At 38.9% G+C, this 19,615-nt stretch overlaps 1 protein-coding gene across 3 annotated transcripts in view; it reads left to right on the top strand.

Moving 5' to 3' along the window:
* Nucleotides 1-2,123: 2,123 nt before the first annotated feature.
* The window catches only part of unc5b (unc-5 netrin receptor B), an 85,805-nt gene continuing 68,313 nt past the window's right edge, over nucleotides 2,124-19,615 (top strand). For all 3 annotated transcript variants that reach the window (XM_016276841.1, XM_016276840.1, XM_016276838.1), the window contains exon 1: nucleotides 2,124-2,790. In XM_016276841.1, coding sequence (XP_016132327.1) covers nucleotides 2,703-2,790 — 88 coding nt within the window. In that variant the 5' untranslated portion in view covers nucleotides 2,124-2,702. The remainder of the gene's footprint in view (nucleotides 2,791-19,615) is intronic.

Raw genomic sequence — 19,615 nt, 5'->3', positions numbered from 1 at the left:
GTGTGCTCAGCTAGAGGCAGCGTCTTATGGACTGAATTAAAGATACAGCAAAGTAATTCTTTATGTCCATGCTCACAAATCTGCTATCATTATTAACTGATTCTTGAACAGGAGTATTAAAGCAATAGTTCACCCAAAATTAAAAATTTGCTGAAAATTACCGTCCAAGATGTAGATGAGTTTGTTTCTTCATCAGATTTGGAGAAATGGATCCTCTGCAGTGAATGGGTACCGTCAGAATGAAGTTCAAACAGATGATAAAAATATCACAGAAATCCATAAGTAATCCACATGACTCATCAATTCATCAATTAACGTCTTGTGAAGTGAAACGCTGTGTGTTTGTAAGAAACAAATCCATCTTTAAGGTATTTTAACTTTAAACCATTGCTTCTGGACAAAATATGATCTAGTCCATCCCCTGTTGTCCTCTAACATCAATATCCACTGACATTTGTTTAGAACTGTTTTAGACTGCTATCACTTGTAAAAGGTGCACATTTGTCTTATGATTCAGACGAGATTACTTTTTCATGAGAAACAGCATTATCATAGATAGAGGACTCACATTTTAGTTGGAAGCAATGCTTTGAAGTTAAAAAAGTCTTGATGGATTGAATAAACACTTCACAAGACATTAATTGGTGGTCTGGAGTCATATGGATTACTTGTGGATTATTGTGATGTTTTTATCATCTGTTTGGAGTCTCATTCTGATGGCACCCATTCACTGCAGAGGAACCACTGTCGTGAGCAAGTGATGAAATGCAAAATTTCTCCAAATTTGTTCTGATGAAGAAACAAACTCATTTACATCTCGGATGGCTTCAGGGTGAATATATTTTTTAGTAAGTATTCATTTTTGGATGAACTATTCCCGTAATCATTCACTCTTTTAGTGCTTGACAAATCTTATTTATTGTATTTTATGACCAGACTAAACTCTGAATTCTGAAACACATCCAGGTTCCAGGAAACTGAAGATGAAAGATGAGGGGAATCATCACTGGTCCGCTGGGATTATGAGCTTTCAAAGTCAGATTTGTGTTAAAGACTTCCAGACACAGTCATTTTAGCATGAACACTGTCTGACAGTTAACGAGACTTTCTTTTTACAACCACCATTTTTAGCATGTCTTCACAGGATGTATTTTTTTTCTATTAGCTACTTTAGCAGGTGTAAATAGAGCGTATTTATAAACGTAAGAATTGAACCTAATAAATGGGGAGAAAAAGCTGTAGTGCTGCACCTATAAACCATGTCAGAACTTTCGATTTGAGATCTGTAAACATTTACACTTTTTAACATTGACAAATCAGTCTAAACTCTCACTAAATATAAATTCAATTGTTGTTTACAGAGCATTTTCCCTGTCTGCTACCTGCAAATCAGGAACTGCTGCCCTTTCCAGACTCCAAAATGATGGTCCTCCTCCATCTGCATTACAAAAGATCCTGCTTCCTGTGGTAAGTAGACTGCAATTTGAATAACCTGTTTACATTTTAGTTCCTGCTTACACAACCAAAACGTGAGAGCTCTGACTGCAGCCTTCTGAAGGGTAACAATGAAACCAAATGGACACTGGACAATCAGCTCATATTCAGCATCTAAAATGACTCAAAAGCGCATGTAGAAACTGTCGCCCTCTTGTGGTGTTCCCAAAAACACGTTAATTAATGCACTGAACGTGAATGAAACATGCTGGGAGGCATCACAGTAAATTGTGATTGTGTTACTAACACTAATACTAAAATCATGAACACATTCTAAACACCCTTCATCCAAATCACCCTTAATTAATCATAATAACAGAAGATCATGATTAATTACATGGTAAAGGTCAAAGAACGCAGCTCACCTTTATTAGAAAAACGGTTACTTGAATAACTTTTAATTATATTGTTAAAATATATAATACAACAACAAAAACAACAACGACAATAATAACAATAATAATACAATTCCTTGTAAAATTACAAAATCATTTAAATTTAGCTATAATTAAAAAATATATCAAATGGATATTGTTCCTCCCCGTGAATCCCCGAATCTGTCTCCGTGGTTTCCGTGTTTCCATTCACATCTCTATTCGCGTCTCTGCTAGCCAGCGCTCAGTGTGGGTCTGTGAAGGTTGATGATTGGTTGATGGGAGATGATAGTCTGGAGGCTCGCGCTTCATCCCCGTGTCCGTGTGTTTACACTCAGTACTCCAGACACAGAAGAGCGGCAGCGTCAGGACTATGGCGCTCCACAGATAACAGCGGAGACCTGCGGACAACTTTTTCTACTCGTCCCAACAGGAATAAAGCTGTCAAGTACTTTTGTTTTCGATCCGTTCGCGGAAAATTCAGTTGTTTTCAAGCAGTGCGAGAGAAAACGCGTTCGCTGCTTCAGTGGAGTTGTGAATGAGATGAACTTTACGCAGGTTGTTGGCTATTTTGTGTCTCACTACGGAGGGAGACTGCAATGTGCCTGGCTGAACATTTTCTGTAACTTTAATTCAAAATTTGTCGCTTCGCGATTTAGGGTTTTATTATAAACCACGGTGCGTTCTTTTGTAAGTTTGTGAAGTTTAAGGAGGAACCCGCCTCCACGTTTCACACTATATTTGAAGTATCCTTCTCGGAGGATTCAGCGAGAGTTCCGCCGACTGGAGCGAGAGCACCTGCGGGGCGTTTGGCAGTAGCGTGACCGGGTGAAGATGCTCTCAGCGTGGATACACCGCGACCAATCTCCCGCTTCCCTGCTCGGTTTAGTTCTTCTCTGCGCAACCTTTGTGATCCACGCAGGTACGAGCCATTTTAATAAGAACATATTAATATGATTAGTGTACGTATTAAGAATAAAACACTTCGTTATACTTTCGGTCTGAAACATAGGGGAGAGCAGGAGTGGATTTTATCTCGCACACTCACGTTTACACACCCAAAACAGATAAGTTTAGTGATAATGAGGTCGTCGAGCAGGATTTGTGTTTCTCAACATTTGTCGACTATCAAGTGATGCCTTTTGATTTTTTTATATTCATCAGCATGTGACTCACTGGTCGTTTATAAAGAAAGCAAGCTACTTTTTCTGGCCTACTTTTTAAAAATTGCTTAGACGCTCCTGCAACCTTTTACAAGAGACAGAAGCATTAATAGAGGGATTATGGGGGAAAATCTATTGAATAATGTTTTTGTTGATCCACTTTACTAAATGTCTCCATGCATTATCACTGAAATATAACAGGTGGCACTGTTCATTTCAAATATTAAACACTGTATAAACCCCTATCTATCTATCTATCTATCTATCTATCTATCTATCTATCTATCTATCTATCTATCTATGCAGTAAGATAGATAACTAAGAACCAGATGAAGGGATGTGACTGCTGCATGTGCACTCATCCCCCCCTCTCTCTCTCTCTCTCTGCCTTCAGAGAGGAATATTCTGTTGATCTCCTCTCTTTCTGCTTGCCATGCTGAGCTTCCAAGCAGCGGATAAAAAACAGAACCCCTGGTGTTCTTGGAGTAATTAAGGTTTTGCTCAATGCCTTCCTGGCTCCTGAAAGACAGAAAAAATAAACCTTGTAAAAAAGGAAACAACATCTGAGGGAAAGCAGAGATAGTGAGTTCTGAATTAAAGTGTGTTGCTTCCTCTCTGTTATTTTACTTTTCCGATTGATGTAGTTTAGGGTTATGTTCAGCCCATGCTCTTGATTAAGTGGTGGTGGAAGTTCCTCTGAAGATGTTTTTCAAAGCTTAATTTTGTGGAGTAATGAATTTTGCTGAAAGTAGCTTAATTTTGTTTTAATTTGTAATTGGTAATGTGGTCTGCAAGTTCATACTGTTTAAGTACTTTTTACAGAAGAATTTGTAAGAAACAATGTTGAATTGGCAGCAATGATCATATAGAAAAGTATCTAATAAAAATAACCAAACCATTCACTGACATATTTGACAAGTTATGGATATTATTTACCATACAAAGGAGAAATATTCATGAGTAGATCATGTTGTGATATGTTATTGTTTCTGTATGAAGGCTAGCCTACCTTCTGTCTGACCTTAGAAGTGACGGGAGGCAATGAAGCGTCAAAGAAATCTCTCTCCCTCTCTGCGCTCTGGCCACATATGTAATCAGATTGACACAGAAGTGCACATTCAAAGGGTTTAGCTGATTGGTTTTCCAACGGGAAAGAGAAATCGGAAAGAAAAAGGACAGGTTGATTTAACTTCAGATTTGGAGACGAAATAAACCTTGTAAAAATGAAACAACATCTGAGGGAAAGTAGAGATAGTGAGTTCTGAATTAAAGTGTGTTGCTTCCTCTCTGTTATTTTACTTTTCCGATTGATGTAGTTTAGGGTTATGTTCAGCCCATGCTCTTGATTAAGTGGTGGTGGAAGTTCCTCTGAAGATGTTTTTCAAAGCTTAATTTTGTGGAGTAATGAATTTAGCTGAAAGTAGCTTAATTTTGTTTTAATTTGTAATTGGTAATGTGGTCTGCAAGTTCATACTGTTTAAGTACTTTTTACAGAAGAATTTGTAAGAAACAATGTTGAATTGGCAGCAATGATCATATAGCAATTCCTCTGAAAAGTATCTAATAAAAATAACCAAACCATTCACTGACATATTTGACAAGTTCTGGATATTATTTACCATACAAAGGAGAAATATTCATGAGTAGATCATGTTGTGATATGTTATTGTTTCTGTATGAAGGCTAGCCTACCTTCTGTCTGACCTTAGAAGTGACGGGAGGCAATGAAGCGTCAAAGAAATCTCTCTCCCTCTCTGCGCTCTGGCCACATATGTAATCAGATTGACACAGAAGTGCACATTCAAAGGGTTTAGCTGATTGGTTTTCCAACGGGAAAGAGAAATCGGAAAGAAAAAGGACAGGTTGATTTAACTTCAGATTTGGAGACGGATGTGAATTGCAGTTTAAGTGTCCTTGCCCTTGATCAGAGACCATTGTAGAAAACATGCTTATTTCGACCTCAGGTTTTTGGTAAAGACAAGATCGGGGCTAGTTGTCACACAGGGAAGTTGTCTAAAAATGGTTTTAACTGAAAAGGTGAGAACTGTGTTTTGAGGATATGTATAAGAACAAGTTGTTTTAAATGTTATAAATTAATAAAAACCTATATTCACAGTGTTCATCGTTTTTCTAGATTTTTGCTGTTTTATGAATTTGTTTTATAATTGATTTCCTGTAAAAAATGTTCTGAACAGCCTGTAATAGATTGTTGTGACAACTTACCCCATCATACTGTAGTGAGACAACATGCCATGTTATTGGATTTGTGTTTAGCAAACTCATTTTTTCCTCTGGGCAATAACAGTGAAAATATTCAGTTGCTTTTTTGTAGTCAAGAAATAGCTAGATAAACCCACTCGAAGAATTATTCACTGTAGTGTAAAAAAAGTGACAACTTGCCCCGATCTCACCTATTCAGTATGTGAGAAACTCCTTCTGCATACATGAACCGTCTAGATTTTACAGACAGAAGTACTCCAAGCCTGTCTCTCGTTGAGACGGAGATGCCAGCGCATATTTCATATCATCCATAAAACATCAGCGTCAAGATGAATAACGTTTATCTTCTCTCTCATTCTGTCCATTCCTGTATTCTTCCTCTCCCCCTCCTGTCTGTCTGTATTGTGGATGTGCTGAGCTCAGATTTCCTGTATGGTACAGCTCTCTCAGTGTTGACATACACATTAATTACCCAGACTGCCAGGAACCCACTTCTGGCTCCTTTGCCCCATCAGCTTTTCTCCTCACTGTTTATGTGTGTGTGTATGCATGTGTGTTTGTTTGGCAGAACGTCCCTGTATACACGCTTGAGCTGGATCGAGGTGGCAAACTTGTGCTGTTGTATACGCAATGGAGTCACACTGTCTGGATTTGTGCGCACGGGTGCGTGTTTTGGGAGTTGGAGAAGATAACACACCCAAGACTGCTCTGAATAAGACCTAAACTTTTGATTCGTATTGTTTGGACAGTTTCAAGAGGATCAAGTTCAGCCCTAGTGACCAACGCTGCTGGTGGAAAAGTGGGCGGGTGTAGGTCAAGCTGAAGTTCCTAAGGTCAAGCTGGAGTAGGGAGGTGTCCTCTTGCTTGCCCATCATGTTCAGAGAGCATAACATGTCGGATCCTCCCAGTCAAGACTGCCGGAATTCTCCGCCGGTAGTCCAGGGTGTGGGGGGATAATTGGTTATCTCTGAGAATAGGTCAACTGTGGTTTTGCATTTTGCAAGCAAACAGTTTGCTTGCTGTGAATGGTAAGATAGATTCACGTTGTGAAACTCAGTTATGAACGCAAAATCTACAAAAGGCAAAGAGAAGAAAACTTAGGTAGGAAGAGAACCAGTAAGGCTTGTAATTAGGTCTAGAGGAAGGGAAATGCGAAGGAAGGAATGCATGGATCGGTGAGAGGTCTGGCAGAGATCTGAACCGCCAGTCTTGTGGTGTGCATTAGCTTTATGGCCACTGTGGGAGGCAGTGAGAGGGGTGAGGAGAGGGCACTGGAGGAGATAGCTGGTTTTCCACTCACCCCCATACTGTATTATTCAGCACTGTAAAGTGGCCCTGTTTAATATTTTAAAGCAGTTTATGGTTGTGTGTGTGATCTGTTTATGATGCAATGGATTTCTGAAGTGGTGTTGGACATGTGTCGTCTGTGCAGGCAGGTGTGAGAGTGGCGGTACAGAAACTTGTTGAGGGTTGTTAGTAGCACTTCATTATCGCCTGACTGAATTACATGCTGAATTGTCAGATTATTATTATTTTATTATATTTTTTAAACATTTATATCAGTCGGTATTTGATATACACTAACTTTTATTCAGCAAGGGTGCATTACATTTATCAGAAGTGACACAGTAAAGGCATTTATAATGTTACAAAGCATATTAAGCAGCACAACTGTTTTGAACATGGCTAATCATAAGAAATGTTCCTTGAGCACCAAATATGATATTAGAATGATTTCTGAAGAATCATGTAACACTGAAAACTGGAGTAATGGCTGCTGAAGATTCAGCATTACCATCATAGGAATAAATAACTTTTTGCATTTGTTTATATATTTGAAAAATAGAAAACTGTTATTTTACATGGTAATAATATTTCACAATATTATGTTTTTTTAATAAATAAATGCAGCCTTAGTGTGCATAAAAGACTTTTCTCGAAAAAATCTTACTGACCTCAAACTTATGTGTATGTGTGTGTGTGTGTGTGTGTGTATGTGTGTATAATAGTGTGTGTGTGTATATATATATATATATATATATAATAGTGTATATTGCCTTATATATACAGGTAATTGTGTATTTTCATACCTACCTATTTTTTACATTTTGATAAATTTTGCCATTCTTACTTGTAGTTAATCTTTAAAAACACAGATAGTGTAATCTTTATTTTTTTCCAAACGCATTTTTATTATTTACTCCTAGGGAAATAGAGAGAGTGAGTGTATTTTGTTGTTTATCTACCTTAACATGAAAATAGTTATTGTTCATTTTTTTAATGTGGATATGTGTGTGTGTGAAGCATGGAGTGCAGCTGTATTCATACTTAGTCACCATGAAATCAAAATTTAAAAGTGTGTATAATAGTGTGTGTGTGTATATATATATATATATATATATAATAGTGTATATTGCCTTATATATACAGGTAATTGTGTATTTTCATACCTACCTATTTTTTACATTTTGATAAATTTTGCCATTCTTACTTGTAGTTAATCTTTAAAAACACAGATAGTGTAATCTTTATTTTTTTCCAAACGCATTTTTATTATTTACTCCTAGGGAAATAGAGAGAGTGAGTGTATTTTGTTGTTTATCTACCTTAACATGAAAATAGTTATTGTTCATTTTTTTAATGTGGATATGTGTGTGTGTGAAGCATGGAGTGCAGCTGTATTCATACTTAGTCACCATGAAATCAAAATTTAAAATTCTTATTTTTTAATGGAATACTGTAGTTTATTCTAAATAATTTATCCGTGCACTTCATAATTTTTTTTTAAATTCATGTGCCCTCTTAATCTTTAATCAAAAACGTTAACCTCCCCTCCCCCTCAAAATGACTCATCTTCTCTTCCGGTCACGAGCTATGGCGCAAGGGCGGAGCTAGTGACGTGAGGGGTAAACGCTGGGATAAACAACAGGGGGAAAAGCTTAAGCTGATGCTTCACTTTATAGCGCTGACGCCAGTCATGAGGGAGTATGTTACCCCTAAACATTGAAAAGATATTAGGATATTACGACAACATTATTCTTAGGACATTGCAAACTAATTTTTTTCATGAATATGACTTAACCCGATGGAGGACGCGCTCAGTCATTCATGCAGTCACTCTCTCTCTCTCTCTCTCTCTCTTGCACGCGCGCGCTGTTTAGGCATGTTTTGTGCCGTTGATCGTCGTCGTCATCCTTAATAAATAAAACATTTATTCATGCTTGGGTGTCGGCTGTGAATCCACTGGAGAGAAATCCCCCACCACTAACAGCAAACTGGCAATCAGATCTGCCTCCATTTTGTTAGCAACGCCCCAGCTTCCAATGATCCAATCAATTCCCGAAGGACGAAATCAAGTGCCACCCTCTCATTTCAGATGCCGTTTCACTCGTATATACGTCACAGTAGAGAAGAAAAGACAATCGCAACTTCAATTTCATGCCGACTTTAAGAGTAAAAAGCCTGAGAAATATATATTCGAGAGATGTAGATAGATGGAGCACAGGGATCGCCTTTTAAATAGACTTTATTAAAAAAAGAGAGTGAGAGTGGAAAGTCAGGAGTCAGAAGCATTGGCATTCAAGCATCATTAAGTCCCTGGCACAGTCTGAGAGAAGAAGACAGCGACGGGGCAAGAGAAGGAGGGAGAGTGAGGGACAGCGACAGAGAGGAGCAAGTGATGAGCAGATCATTGAGTGGAGATGTTTTTATTAAGGTTCTTATCGATGCCTAGAGCTCTCTATATTAATGGTGGACATTTTTAATGCTTTGCCAATACTGTGCATGTACACTATCATAAATCTGGAACAAACAGGAAAGAGAGTGTGTGGGAGCGGAAGGAAAAGGACACTAGGTTAAAAAGATTTATTACACGGCTCTCTGTAATACTTGCTTCTGATTGGTCCATTGCTATATTCAGCGGTTTTGTATTTATGTATAATGAGGATTAAATTATTCATTTCACTGTTGCTCATGCAACATAGCATCCTACTTTCATGTCTGCCATTACACTCTGCTGTCGTTGTCTTTTAATGCCAGAATAGCTGACTATAGTAAAAATTACGTTGGCAAACTTTTAGCATATATATGGTGGGCATAAATTCTCTGCTAGATGTTAAGCTCAGAAGAAAATAGAAAGAAGTAGAAAATACTGTTTATAAAAAAACACAAATAGCTGAATAAGAGAGAATTTAAAATTAAGAAGGAATTTGTTTTGGCTAATTAGTCCAAATAAAAATGTATTGCAGATTAATAATAATATGCAGTTGAATTTTCTTATAGTGTTAATCTTGCTGCTAGGCTGATTGTTTTTTTGTTTTTTTTTACTTTATAATGTACTAGATGCTTTATTCTCATTTAAGTTAATATTTAATTTCAGCTCAAATCAATATTTAATATGGGTGTATTTGTTTATTTATTTATTTGATAAGTAGTCTTGCAATTAAGCTTTCTACATCCTTTACGAAAAATAACCATGGTTTTATTACAGTAAAAGTGTATCTTTTTTTTGGCCGATTGATTGCCACAGTTTTACTACACATACTATGGTAATTGTCACAAAACATGGTTAATATGTGGTTACCATGGTTTAACTACAATAGCCATCATGGTATTTTTTTGTTTTATTTGTAGTGAAACCATGGTTAATTTTCATAAGGGCTGTAAGATGCCATTATCGCAAAATAAACATCTTCAGCTTCACATCAGAGTCTGATCATCCTGTCTGGGTTTATTTTGCAGTAACAAACAGCTGATGTTGCAAAGTACTTGTTGGACTTGCAGTAGTAGCAGAAAGACTGACTTCAAGGATACATGAACAAGAAGAACAGAGAATCTGTTCAGAGAGTGTTGAGGGGAACATTGTGTGTAAAGTAATGGGTGGATGATGGGAAAGCAAAGAAAGAGACTTTAATGAAGTCAAAGCGAGGAGTGGATAGTTGAATGAGAATACAAGAGAGAGAGCCTCTTCACCCCACCCGGGTTTACGGCAGCTGGGTGGTGGTGGTGGGTCGGAGGGGCGGAGAGTGACAGGGTCTGTAGAAGAATGACTCGGTGGGGTGGCTTTGTGCCAGGTTGAATAGAGAACTGAATGGGGCTCTTTTCTGCCACCGTGTGTGGCGTGTTTGTGGGGTGAAGGGCGATGGGGAGGAGGGGTCAGCGTACTCGCAACTCCTTTAGGCAGTGAGAGAGTGACTGACGGTGTATGTTGTGTTTCCTGTCTCGGCTTTCCATTCATAGTCACACTTCTTATTCAGTCTTCACGAGCAATGAGCCGACATGTTTTAGTTGAAATTCGTAGGGCTTTACTGTACATGTGACCCAAGTCTTTCATCTTTTCTTCTTGTTAACGCCAGCCTATCGACTCCAGGCTTCACACTTCCCTTCTAGGAAACGCCTGAATATTTCACAATGAGCCAAACCTGCAGCCGAGGCTCATGCCAAGCCAATAGTGTTTTTGGCAGACAGCCTTTCCCCAGGCTGCTGTGTCTGGCAAGGTCCAGCAATTGCTGCATACAGTAGCATCCATTCCAAACCTAACTGCATGACAGACATCTAGGAGCGTCAGTCGCTCACTCTCAGGGTTCGCTTTGAGTTGTGCTGGCTAGAGGAACGATACTCCTCGTTTTGATTGATAGATGGATGTGACTTGTAAAGTTTGTCTTTTTTGCTCTCTAAACCTCTTTTCTGAGTCAGACTGGCAAACCGACGGCTTGCATCAGGATCTTGAAAGTAACATGTGAAAGTTAAAAGAGTTATAAAAATCAGGAGTGAACAGCCTTCAGCTCAGACCCCCTGATGGTGCTGGTGGGGGTTTGGGTAGCATGTCAGATTCCTTTCGGCAGGGGTCTGGAAGCGGTGGTGCCAGGGCCACATGAATAGGTCTCCTGCGATCCACCTGCCTTTGTGCTTTCTGCCTTGAAAGAGAGACTTTCTGAGGCCATGGAGATTTCCCTCATCTTCTTAGCCTTCAAAGGAAGTTCAACCCGGTCTATGCCTGAAGATTAGACCACAGCCAATCTGTGCTTTATGCACAAGTGTGACGGTATAGTTTTGTTTCTGTACCTCATACAGAGGCGAAAATATAGCATCTCTTTCAAATATTTGATTGTTTTTGTTGTCAAACACCTTTCTCTTGTTCTTTTAAGTAGTTCATTAATTAATCTCCTATCCACTCCCTTATGTGCTCCCATTCTTTCTGTCTCCTTTATTGGGATGGGGTTTGTGGCGTTCCCTTTTCGAAAGCCGGTGTGGAGAATGCTATCTCTTAGTTTAACGCCTATTAAGACTCCCATTCTCTTCTCGGGGGTAGAGGAATATGGGGAGGATCTCTTGGGGGGTTTTATTAGGGTTCTGCCGTGGTTTGCATGCTACAGGGGGCCTCTTGGGAGGGATGTGGCTTGTCTTACCAGAGAACACACACATGCTTGCTCATCGGCTGGTTTTCAATGTCGAAGTGCTGGAACGAAACGTCCCCTGTGTGTGTGGCGTGCTGGTAAAGGCAGTCTGATGGTGTGTGACCAAAGAGTAATGTCCTCTTGTGACGTCGCTGTAGTTTTCTTTGTGCCAGATGTAGAAGGCCACACACAATGTGCTTTTGTAATAGAGTGACTATAGAGTGACCCTGACTCTGCCTGACTTGGAAATGAGAATGTTTGAGAGTGGATGACACTCAAGAGAAGTGTATAAATGTTAATAAATATATTCAGTCTAGAGGTTCACAGTGAAAGGAATGCAGTAAATGTTTTATGCACTGGAGCTGTTGCATAGAATTTGACCTTTACACATGAACCCAATGAAAGGCACTCTTTACACATCTAAAGCAGGTCATGTCTAGTCCAGGAGGCCCGGTTCCACAGTCAACGCCCTTGGGATGAGTGTCGTGGATTTTAGCTGCACCCTGACTGCTGGGCTTGTTCTGGAAAAAGCAAAATAGTGATGCTTAATCCCTATGGAGTATGTGTTGCTGACGCTTCCACACCCTCTGGCACGACTCCCAGACTCTGGTGATGCGTTCCCACCGACAAGGTTCTGGAGCCAGTATCCAATCTGGAGCCGTTTAATGTGTTTTAAATGCAGAAAAGGGTTAATCGGAATAAGTTGGTTCTGTGATTCCCTGTGAAACCTGCTTTCAGGGGTGGGGTACTTTAAGTTTTACACCAAGTAAAGTTTTACTTGTAAAAGTTAAAGTGACTACTCCTGAAAGCTGTTTACACTGGGAATGCAGAGGTGCAATGCACATTTATTTTACAGACATCATACACACAGGCTCCAGACACTTTTTTTGAGCAGTCTGTTCCATTAAAAAAAGCTTCTGATTGCATAAAGACAGTGAACTAAAAAACTTTGTAGGGCTGAGTAAATATAAAGATTTTTTTTCTTCTTCAAATAATCACAGCCTTCATTGGAATAGTCCCAGTATGAGGCCTGTATTGAATGTGTTGCAGTAAAACTACAATATACCGGCAACATAACAGTGAGAAACATCTTTTTTTTTTAACCAATGGGGTGCAGGCAAAAACAAACAAAACTGAAAATGACTCGTACAAACCAGTTATTTTTAGTGCATCAAAAACATACATCACAACCAGCCTCATTCCGGAAACAAATGACTCTTACAATACGTTTATTTTAATGAATAGTTAAAGACAAATTTACCGATTTGAATGAGTCTGAAACACAAATGGTATTATAACTTAAATATATCCAAATGAATCCCCAAATTACTTTAGATGTTCAAATATGTTCTCAAATCTCCAAAAACTTGTAAACAGAGTCAACAATGTGCTTTGTTTATTAGTAAGCAGGTTAAGTAGTAGCATAGCAAGCTACCTCTTCCGGTTTGTCTGATTTGTCATTGTGTTTTCTGACTTATTTTGTTTTCGAATTTGTCATTGTGTTTTCTGACTTGTTATAATGTTTTCTGAATTGTTGTTGTGCTTTCTGAATTGTTATTTTGTTTTTTAGACTTGCATATGCGTTTGTAATTTGTTATTTTGTTTTCAGAATTGTGATTTGCTTTGCACTTCTCGGCCACCGTAAAGTTCAGACACAAGAATGGTTTAAAAGTGCAAGAGGTAGCATAACCTGACAGGTTGTTGGTGATGGGATGAGTGAGACAGCACAAATTGGAGAGTGACATGAAGCAGAGGGGGTCTTAAACTACTAACTGGGGTTCACAGCAAGGCCATTTTCACAAGGCCTGTCAATCAGGTGTGTTTTCACACACCTCACTTGTGCAAACTCAACAAGCTTCGCTCTGTGTCTTTTGACACTTTACCTTAATGTAGATTGGCATCTTCGCACTTATTGCTGGTGCAATGTTTGGATTTTCTGCATTCACTTGTGTTTTTACTTATGCCCCCTCTTCAGTTCCCCAAGCCTCTTACCCACTGATGGACAGATGGACGGCACAGCCGACCTCACTTTCACCTTTCTGCTCACTCAGCTCCGCTCCACCTCTCTGGTATGGCTACTTGCAGACCCCGATGCTTTACGGGGACATCTCCTAAAAGCTGTCACGGCCAACACTTTCCCAAACCCCTCCTGCTCATCCATCCATTCACAGTGAGCACTGTCCTTATGTGTGTAAATCACAGCAATGGGGTTGGCTAGTGCCCTATCACAGTGTGGCTCATGTTTACGAGGATTAAGGAAACAGATGGACGGCCATGCTGACTGGTGTGGCTTCATTAACTCTCCGTGTGACCGTTCTAGACTCCGCCACCCCTGCACGTCTCGCTCCGGAGCGCTCCATACAGAGCCCAGCCAGACCTGAGGTCTGTGGGGAGGGGGAGCAGGATTGCGCTCATGAAGGCTGTGAAGATGTTTATTGATCTGAAAGCTGAGATGTGGGCAGGGTGTTTCTCTTTGATTGATTAATGTTGAAGTGAAGCAGTGGGACTTTCTTTAAAGAATGACTTCTGACATCATGTTGTCAGACCAGCGGTGGGAGAGTGTTTTTTTTCTCCCTCTAGAGTTCTGTATGTAACCATTCTTTAGTGTTGAGGTTTGTATGGCTGTATGTGACTTGACTGAGATTAAGCTTAATAATAATAACAAACATTATTTAAAATGTACATCAGGACTGATAGGAGTTATTTTTATTATTTTACCAGACAGTTGTCAAGACCCAAAGTGTTTCTTTCTGATTTTTGTTGTGAATGCATAATATTTCAGAGCAACATTGTTTATAGAATGGTATTAGATAATACATAATTATTTATGCAAATTTTTCCTATTTTTACATTTAAACAACCTTTGCCATTGTCTTATGCTTAAAGTTTACCTTTTAAAACATGAATTTAGTTACACAGAAAAGTATTACACTAGTATTACACTAGTAAGTATTACACTTGGGTGAACTATCCCTTTAACAGTATTAAAGGGATAGTTCACCCAAAAATGAAAATTAGCCCATTATTTACTCACCCTCAAGTCATCCTAGGCGTATATGGCTTCCTTCTTTCAGATGAATCCAACCAGAGTTATATTAAAAATTGTCTTTGATCTTCCAAGCTGTTTAATGGCAGTCAGCAGGTGTTGCTGTTCATCAGTCCAAAAGAAGTGAAATAAAGTGCATCCATCCATAAAAAAATGCCTTACGCGGCTCCGGGGTGTGAACAAAGGCGTCCTGTAGCGAATCGATGCGTTTTTGTAAGAAAAAAATTAATAATCAAAACGTAATAATCACTTTAATCTAGCTTGCGCCAACAGTTGTACAAGGAAGCAGCTCCAGGAGGATGACGTAAGATGTCAGCATTGCACATGCGCCAGTGAGTCTCGTGAAAACCAACGTTTGTTTACAGGAGCAAAGGAAGCAAAGTTTCCTTACTTTACCAAAGGAAAACCAGTCTCCTCTTGGCTTATATCGAAATCCTCCGACATTCTTCTTTAAAAATCCTCGCTTTGTACTTCTAATTCATGACCATTGTTTTGTTTTGATCTCTCCCCTGCCGTCCGCGTTCGTCACTTCTGAGCACGCATGCGCAACACCGACATCCTACGTCATCCGCCCAGAGCTGCTACCGTGTACAACAGTGAGCGCAAGCTAGATACTACAATTACAACATTATAACATATTAGGGGTGTCCCCAACTAAGGATTTACATAGTCGAATCGGAATTTTTAAATCTTGCTGATAGTCGACTAATAGTCTAATATGTTTGAGGGCGGGGAGCAAAATACATTACCAAGAGTCAAGTCAGACATTCGACAGTCATAATTACTGACGTTAACACTAGGGCTGGCGTTATTCGTCGATTCTATTCGACTATTCGATTTTTAAAAATCCTCGACTTCATTTTGCCTGCGTCGCCTAACCGGCAAAATACCGGAAGTGGCGCATTTCACGGACGAGAATTCATAAAACACATTATTAGACCGTTTTCCAAGGCCTCATAATTAAGCATAACTGTGAATTTACAAAAGCTACGATTTAATTAAATAATTATATTTGATGCAGTTATAGGCATGTAGGTTATGTGCGTGCATCTCACAGCGGCTCCGTTCACAGTAAATGCTGTTCCACAGGAACTGTTATCATTTACATGTGTGGAGTGGCTCCAACTCCATCTGTGCATGTTGTTGTGAGTTTGGGTTTATTATAACGTTCATCTGGGAATGCAACGTGCGCCATTTCATCAGATTTGTAAAGTAAATCATTTATAAATCCACGCAAACACAGGAGAATACATAATTATCTCGCGGTTTCAAAATAAAAGCTCAAACCCTCACTCTGAGTTTACACGTTTTGATGTCCACATATTCATTAAATTACAGTGGCTATAGCATTTCTGTCGTAAAGAAATGGCCAAATATTAACGATTAAGTGGACATTTGAATTAAATGACACTTGGTAAACATTAAACAAGTATTAGATCGCACAGTAATGTGTAAAAACAATCGTCAAGCCGTTGCCGCCCCCTGCAGGCCTTTGTTGTAATGCGTACTGTACATTAGCTCTAATCACTGATCTATAATAGAGATTATATTATTATTTTATAATTATATATAGATCAGTGGCTCTATTACATTATAATACAGTATTTTAACAGTTTTGTTCAATAAAACCATATGATTTCTTGCTTTTGATACTTTATTTGAACTAATTATTATTGCCTTATTGCTATTATATATGTATTTTAAGTAAATTTAAAGGCTATTGTTCAATTAACCTACATCTATTTTTATTACCACAAAAATTAATTATTAATTATAATGTTGTATTATTAGTAGACCAGAACACGTGGGCATGTTGTCATTCTTACACTATAATACTGAACTTTGATTTCAGCTATTTGGACTATGAGATAGATGTTGCACTTTACTTTTACTTTAAAAAAGGATTTCATAGAAATTTGGATTTCATTTGGAGGTTCACTACTGAAGTCCTCTGTTCATTTTTTTCATCATGCTGGAGATGTCTGTTTAAATCTGTTGTTTACACATTTCTACTTCAAATCTTTTTATTGGTATTTTGTGTGACAATACAGATTGAAATAATGATAACAAGGTGAACAGTAGGATATTGTCCATTATTAATCCCTTCCACAATTCCCCCATTCATATTAACTCAGATAGACAGAAACACAGTAAATTAAATAAATAATATAGATATAATTAACCAATATATAAGTTTTAAAAAATCCCTTCTAACAGATTACAAACATTAAATGTTGCCAGTTACAGGTGCACAAGGTAGTCATTTAATATAGTCCAAAAAGAGATCCCAAGTCTTATAAAAGGATTTGAGTGAACCAGAGAGTGATCATCTTAACTTTTCAAGTCTGATACAGTAAAAAATGTCATGTATCCACCTGTCATGTGTCGGGGGCGAGGTGTGCTTCCACATAAGAAGGATAGCTCGTCTGGCCAAGATTGTAGCAAAAGCAACAACCTTACAATCTCGAGCTGTCAGATCAGGTCTAAGGGATACTCCAAAGAGGACTAAGAAGGGATCAGGGTCTATATTAGTGTTGATAATTTTATTAAATGTATCAAATACACCTGACCAGAAAGTTGCCAGCTGTGGACATGTCCAAAACATATGCAGGTGATCAGTGGGTGAATGTTTGCAGCGGTTACAGGCAGTGCTTCTGTCTGGGTAAAATTTAGCCAACTGGGCATTGGTTAAGTGGGCTCTGAATAGTATTTTACACTGCATCAAACCATGCCTAGCACATAAGGAAGAGGAGTGTACCTGGGTCAAGATGTTACGCCATAGATCCTCTGTAATAGTAACTCCTATATCATGCTCCCAAGTATCTTTAAGAGCGTCAGTAGGGTTCACATTAATTGAATTTATTAAATTATAAATGACTGAGATTAAATGCTTATGGTTGATATTCAAATCAAGAAAATTATCAATGTGTGTTTCAGGGGGACGATTAGGAAAGTGAGGGAACTGCTTCTGTATAAAGTGTCTGATTTGGAAAAATCGAAATAAGTGATGACTGGGTAAATGATACTTTTTAGATAAAAAGGAGAAAGAGGCAAAGACTCCCTCTTCATAGAGGTCACTAATCCTGAGAAGGCCACAAAATGCAGGGTCTGAACTGGATGGGGGAAAAAAATAATTGTCAAAGATAGGCATGTGAATAGAACCTCTATGTAAGCCATAATGTTTCCTAAATTGCACCCAGATTTTGAGGGTATTAGTGACTACTGGATTATTTGAGACTTTGCTTAATACTAAGGGAAGTTGAGAACACACAATAGAATAGAGAGCACTTTTCGTCGAAGAAGTTTCTGTATGCACCCAGGGTCGACAGTTGTCAGAGTAGTTATCCCTATTCCAAAAGAGAAGCTTATGAATGTTCCAGGCCCAATAATATTGCTGGAAATTTGGGAGTGCTAGGCCTCCCTTAGCTTTAGGGAACTGTAGGATTGACTTCTTAAACCGAGCAGGTTTATTTCCCCACAGAAATGAGCGCAAAAGACCATCGAAGCCATTGAAGAAAGATTTAATCATGCAAATCGGTAAGTGTTGAAAGAGATAAAGAAATTTAGGCAAAATAACCATTTTGACCAAATTAATGCGGCCTACAAGGGATAAAGGAAGAGAGGCCCATCTACACATGTCCAGCTTTGAATTATCCACAAGTGGCTGAAAATTGCTTGCAAATAAAATATTGTAAGAGTTTGTAAAAAAGACCCCCAGGTATTTGAAACCGTCAGACGCAATCTTGAAGGGTAACGATGATCTAGGAAGTTTTTTAGCCTGAGAATTAACAAAAAAAAGTTCACTTTTTTGTAAATTTATCTTGTAGCCAGATATTCGGCTAAATTTGTCTAAAATATCCAAGATTGGGGGCAGAGAGGTAGCGGGGTTTGAAATAAATAATAAAAGGTCATCGGCATATAGAGAAAGTTTGTGAGCTAATCCATGACGTTTAATTCCCTCAAAGCCATTGTGGCTATGAAGCCAGATAGCTAAAGGTTCTATAGCTAGATTAAAAAGTAAAGGAGACAGGGGACAGCCCTGCCGTGTCCCACGTTGAAGAGAAAAAGAAGGTGACCTCATACCATTAGTGTGTACAGAAGCTATAGGGGAAGAATAAATAAATCTAATCCAAGAGATAAAGCTAGAATCAAACCCAAACTTTTCCAGAATTAAAAACAAATAACCCCATTCCACTCTATCCTTCTCGGCATCTAGGGACACAATAATTTCAGGCGAGTCAGATGGAGGAGAAAAGAGAATGTTGAGTTGTTTACACATTTCTAAGAGTACTTTTAATTAGGGCTGGGTATCGAGTTCAATACGTTTTAGGCACCGACCGAATTGCCTCGATACCATCGAATATCGAAAAACGTTGTGTCGTTCGGTAGTACATAGTAGGTGGCGGTAATGCACCTTAACGTTGGATGCCATCCGCCATAAAACATGAAGAAGAAGAAGAGTAATGTTCGCGCTGCACTGTTGTAACTGATCAGCGCCGCGCTGTCAGTTCGGTGGTGCTAGTAAACACGTCCTCTCTGCGCTGTCGAATACCGCGGCGTTTCGTCCCACATTTGGGTTGTTTGGCTTCCCATACACACAGTGCAGACACGCGGACACGCGAACAGCAACTTCTTGTCAGCGCTGCACTGCGAATTTATCAGTAAAATAGTTTCGCCGCTGAAAAGCTACATGACATTTCTCAGTAGCGAGGTTCATGAAGGAGTTTAACTTAAAGATTCGCTATTAGTAGACGCTGCTGAGAGACGCATAGACGCAGGTATTCACACGCACTTAATCTCTCCCTCTCTCTAATAACCGCATTAGACTGCATTAATAACTGCGTAAGCCTGCATATCAATGGCTCAAGCCTCTGTTATCAGCTCTAAAAAGACGTTTTGGAATTTGCAACGGAAGGTTTGGGA

Source organism: Sinocyclocheilus grahami, unplaced genomic scaffold (genome assembly GCF_001515645.1).
Source record: "Sinocyclocheilus grahami isolate Dianchi unplaced genomic scaffold, SAMN03320097.WGS_v1.1 scaffold106.1, whole genome shotgun sequence".
Classification (NCBI taxonomy): Eukaryota; Metazoa; Chordata; class Actinopteri; order Cypriniformes; family Cyprinidae; genus Sinocyclocheilus; species Sinocyclocheilus grahami.
This window is presented reverse-complemented; position numbering and strand designations above follow the sequence as displayed.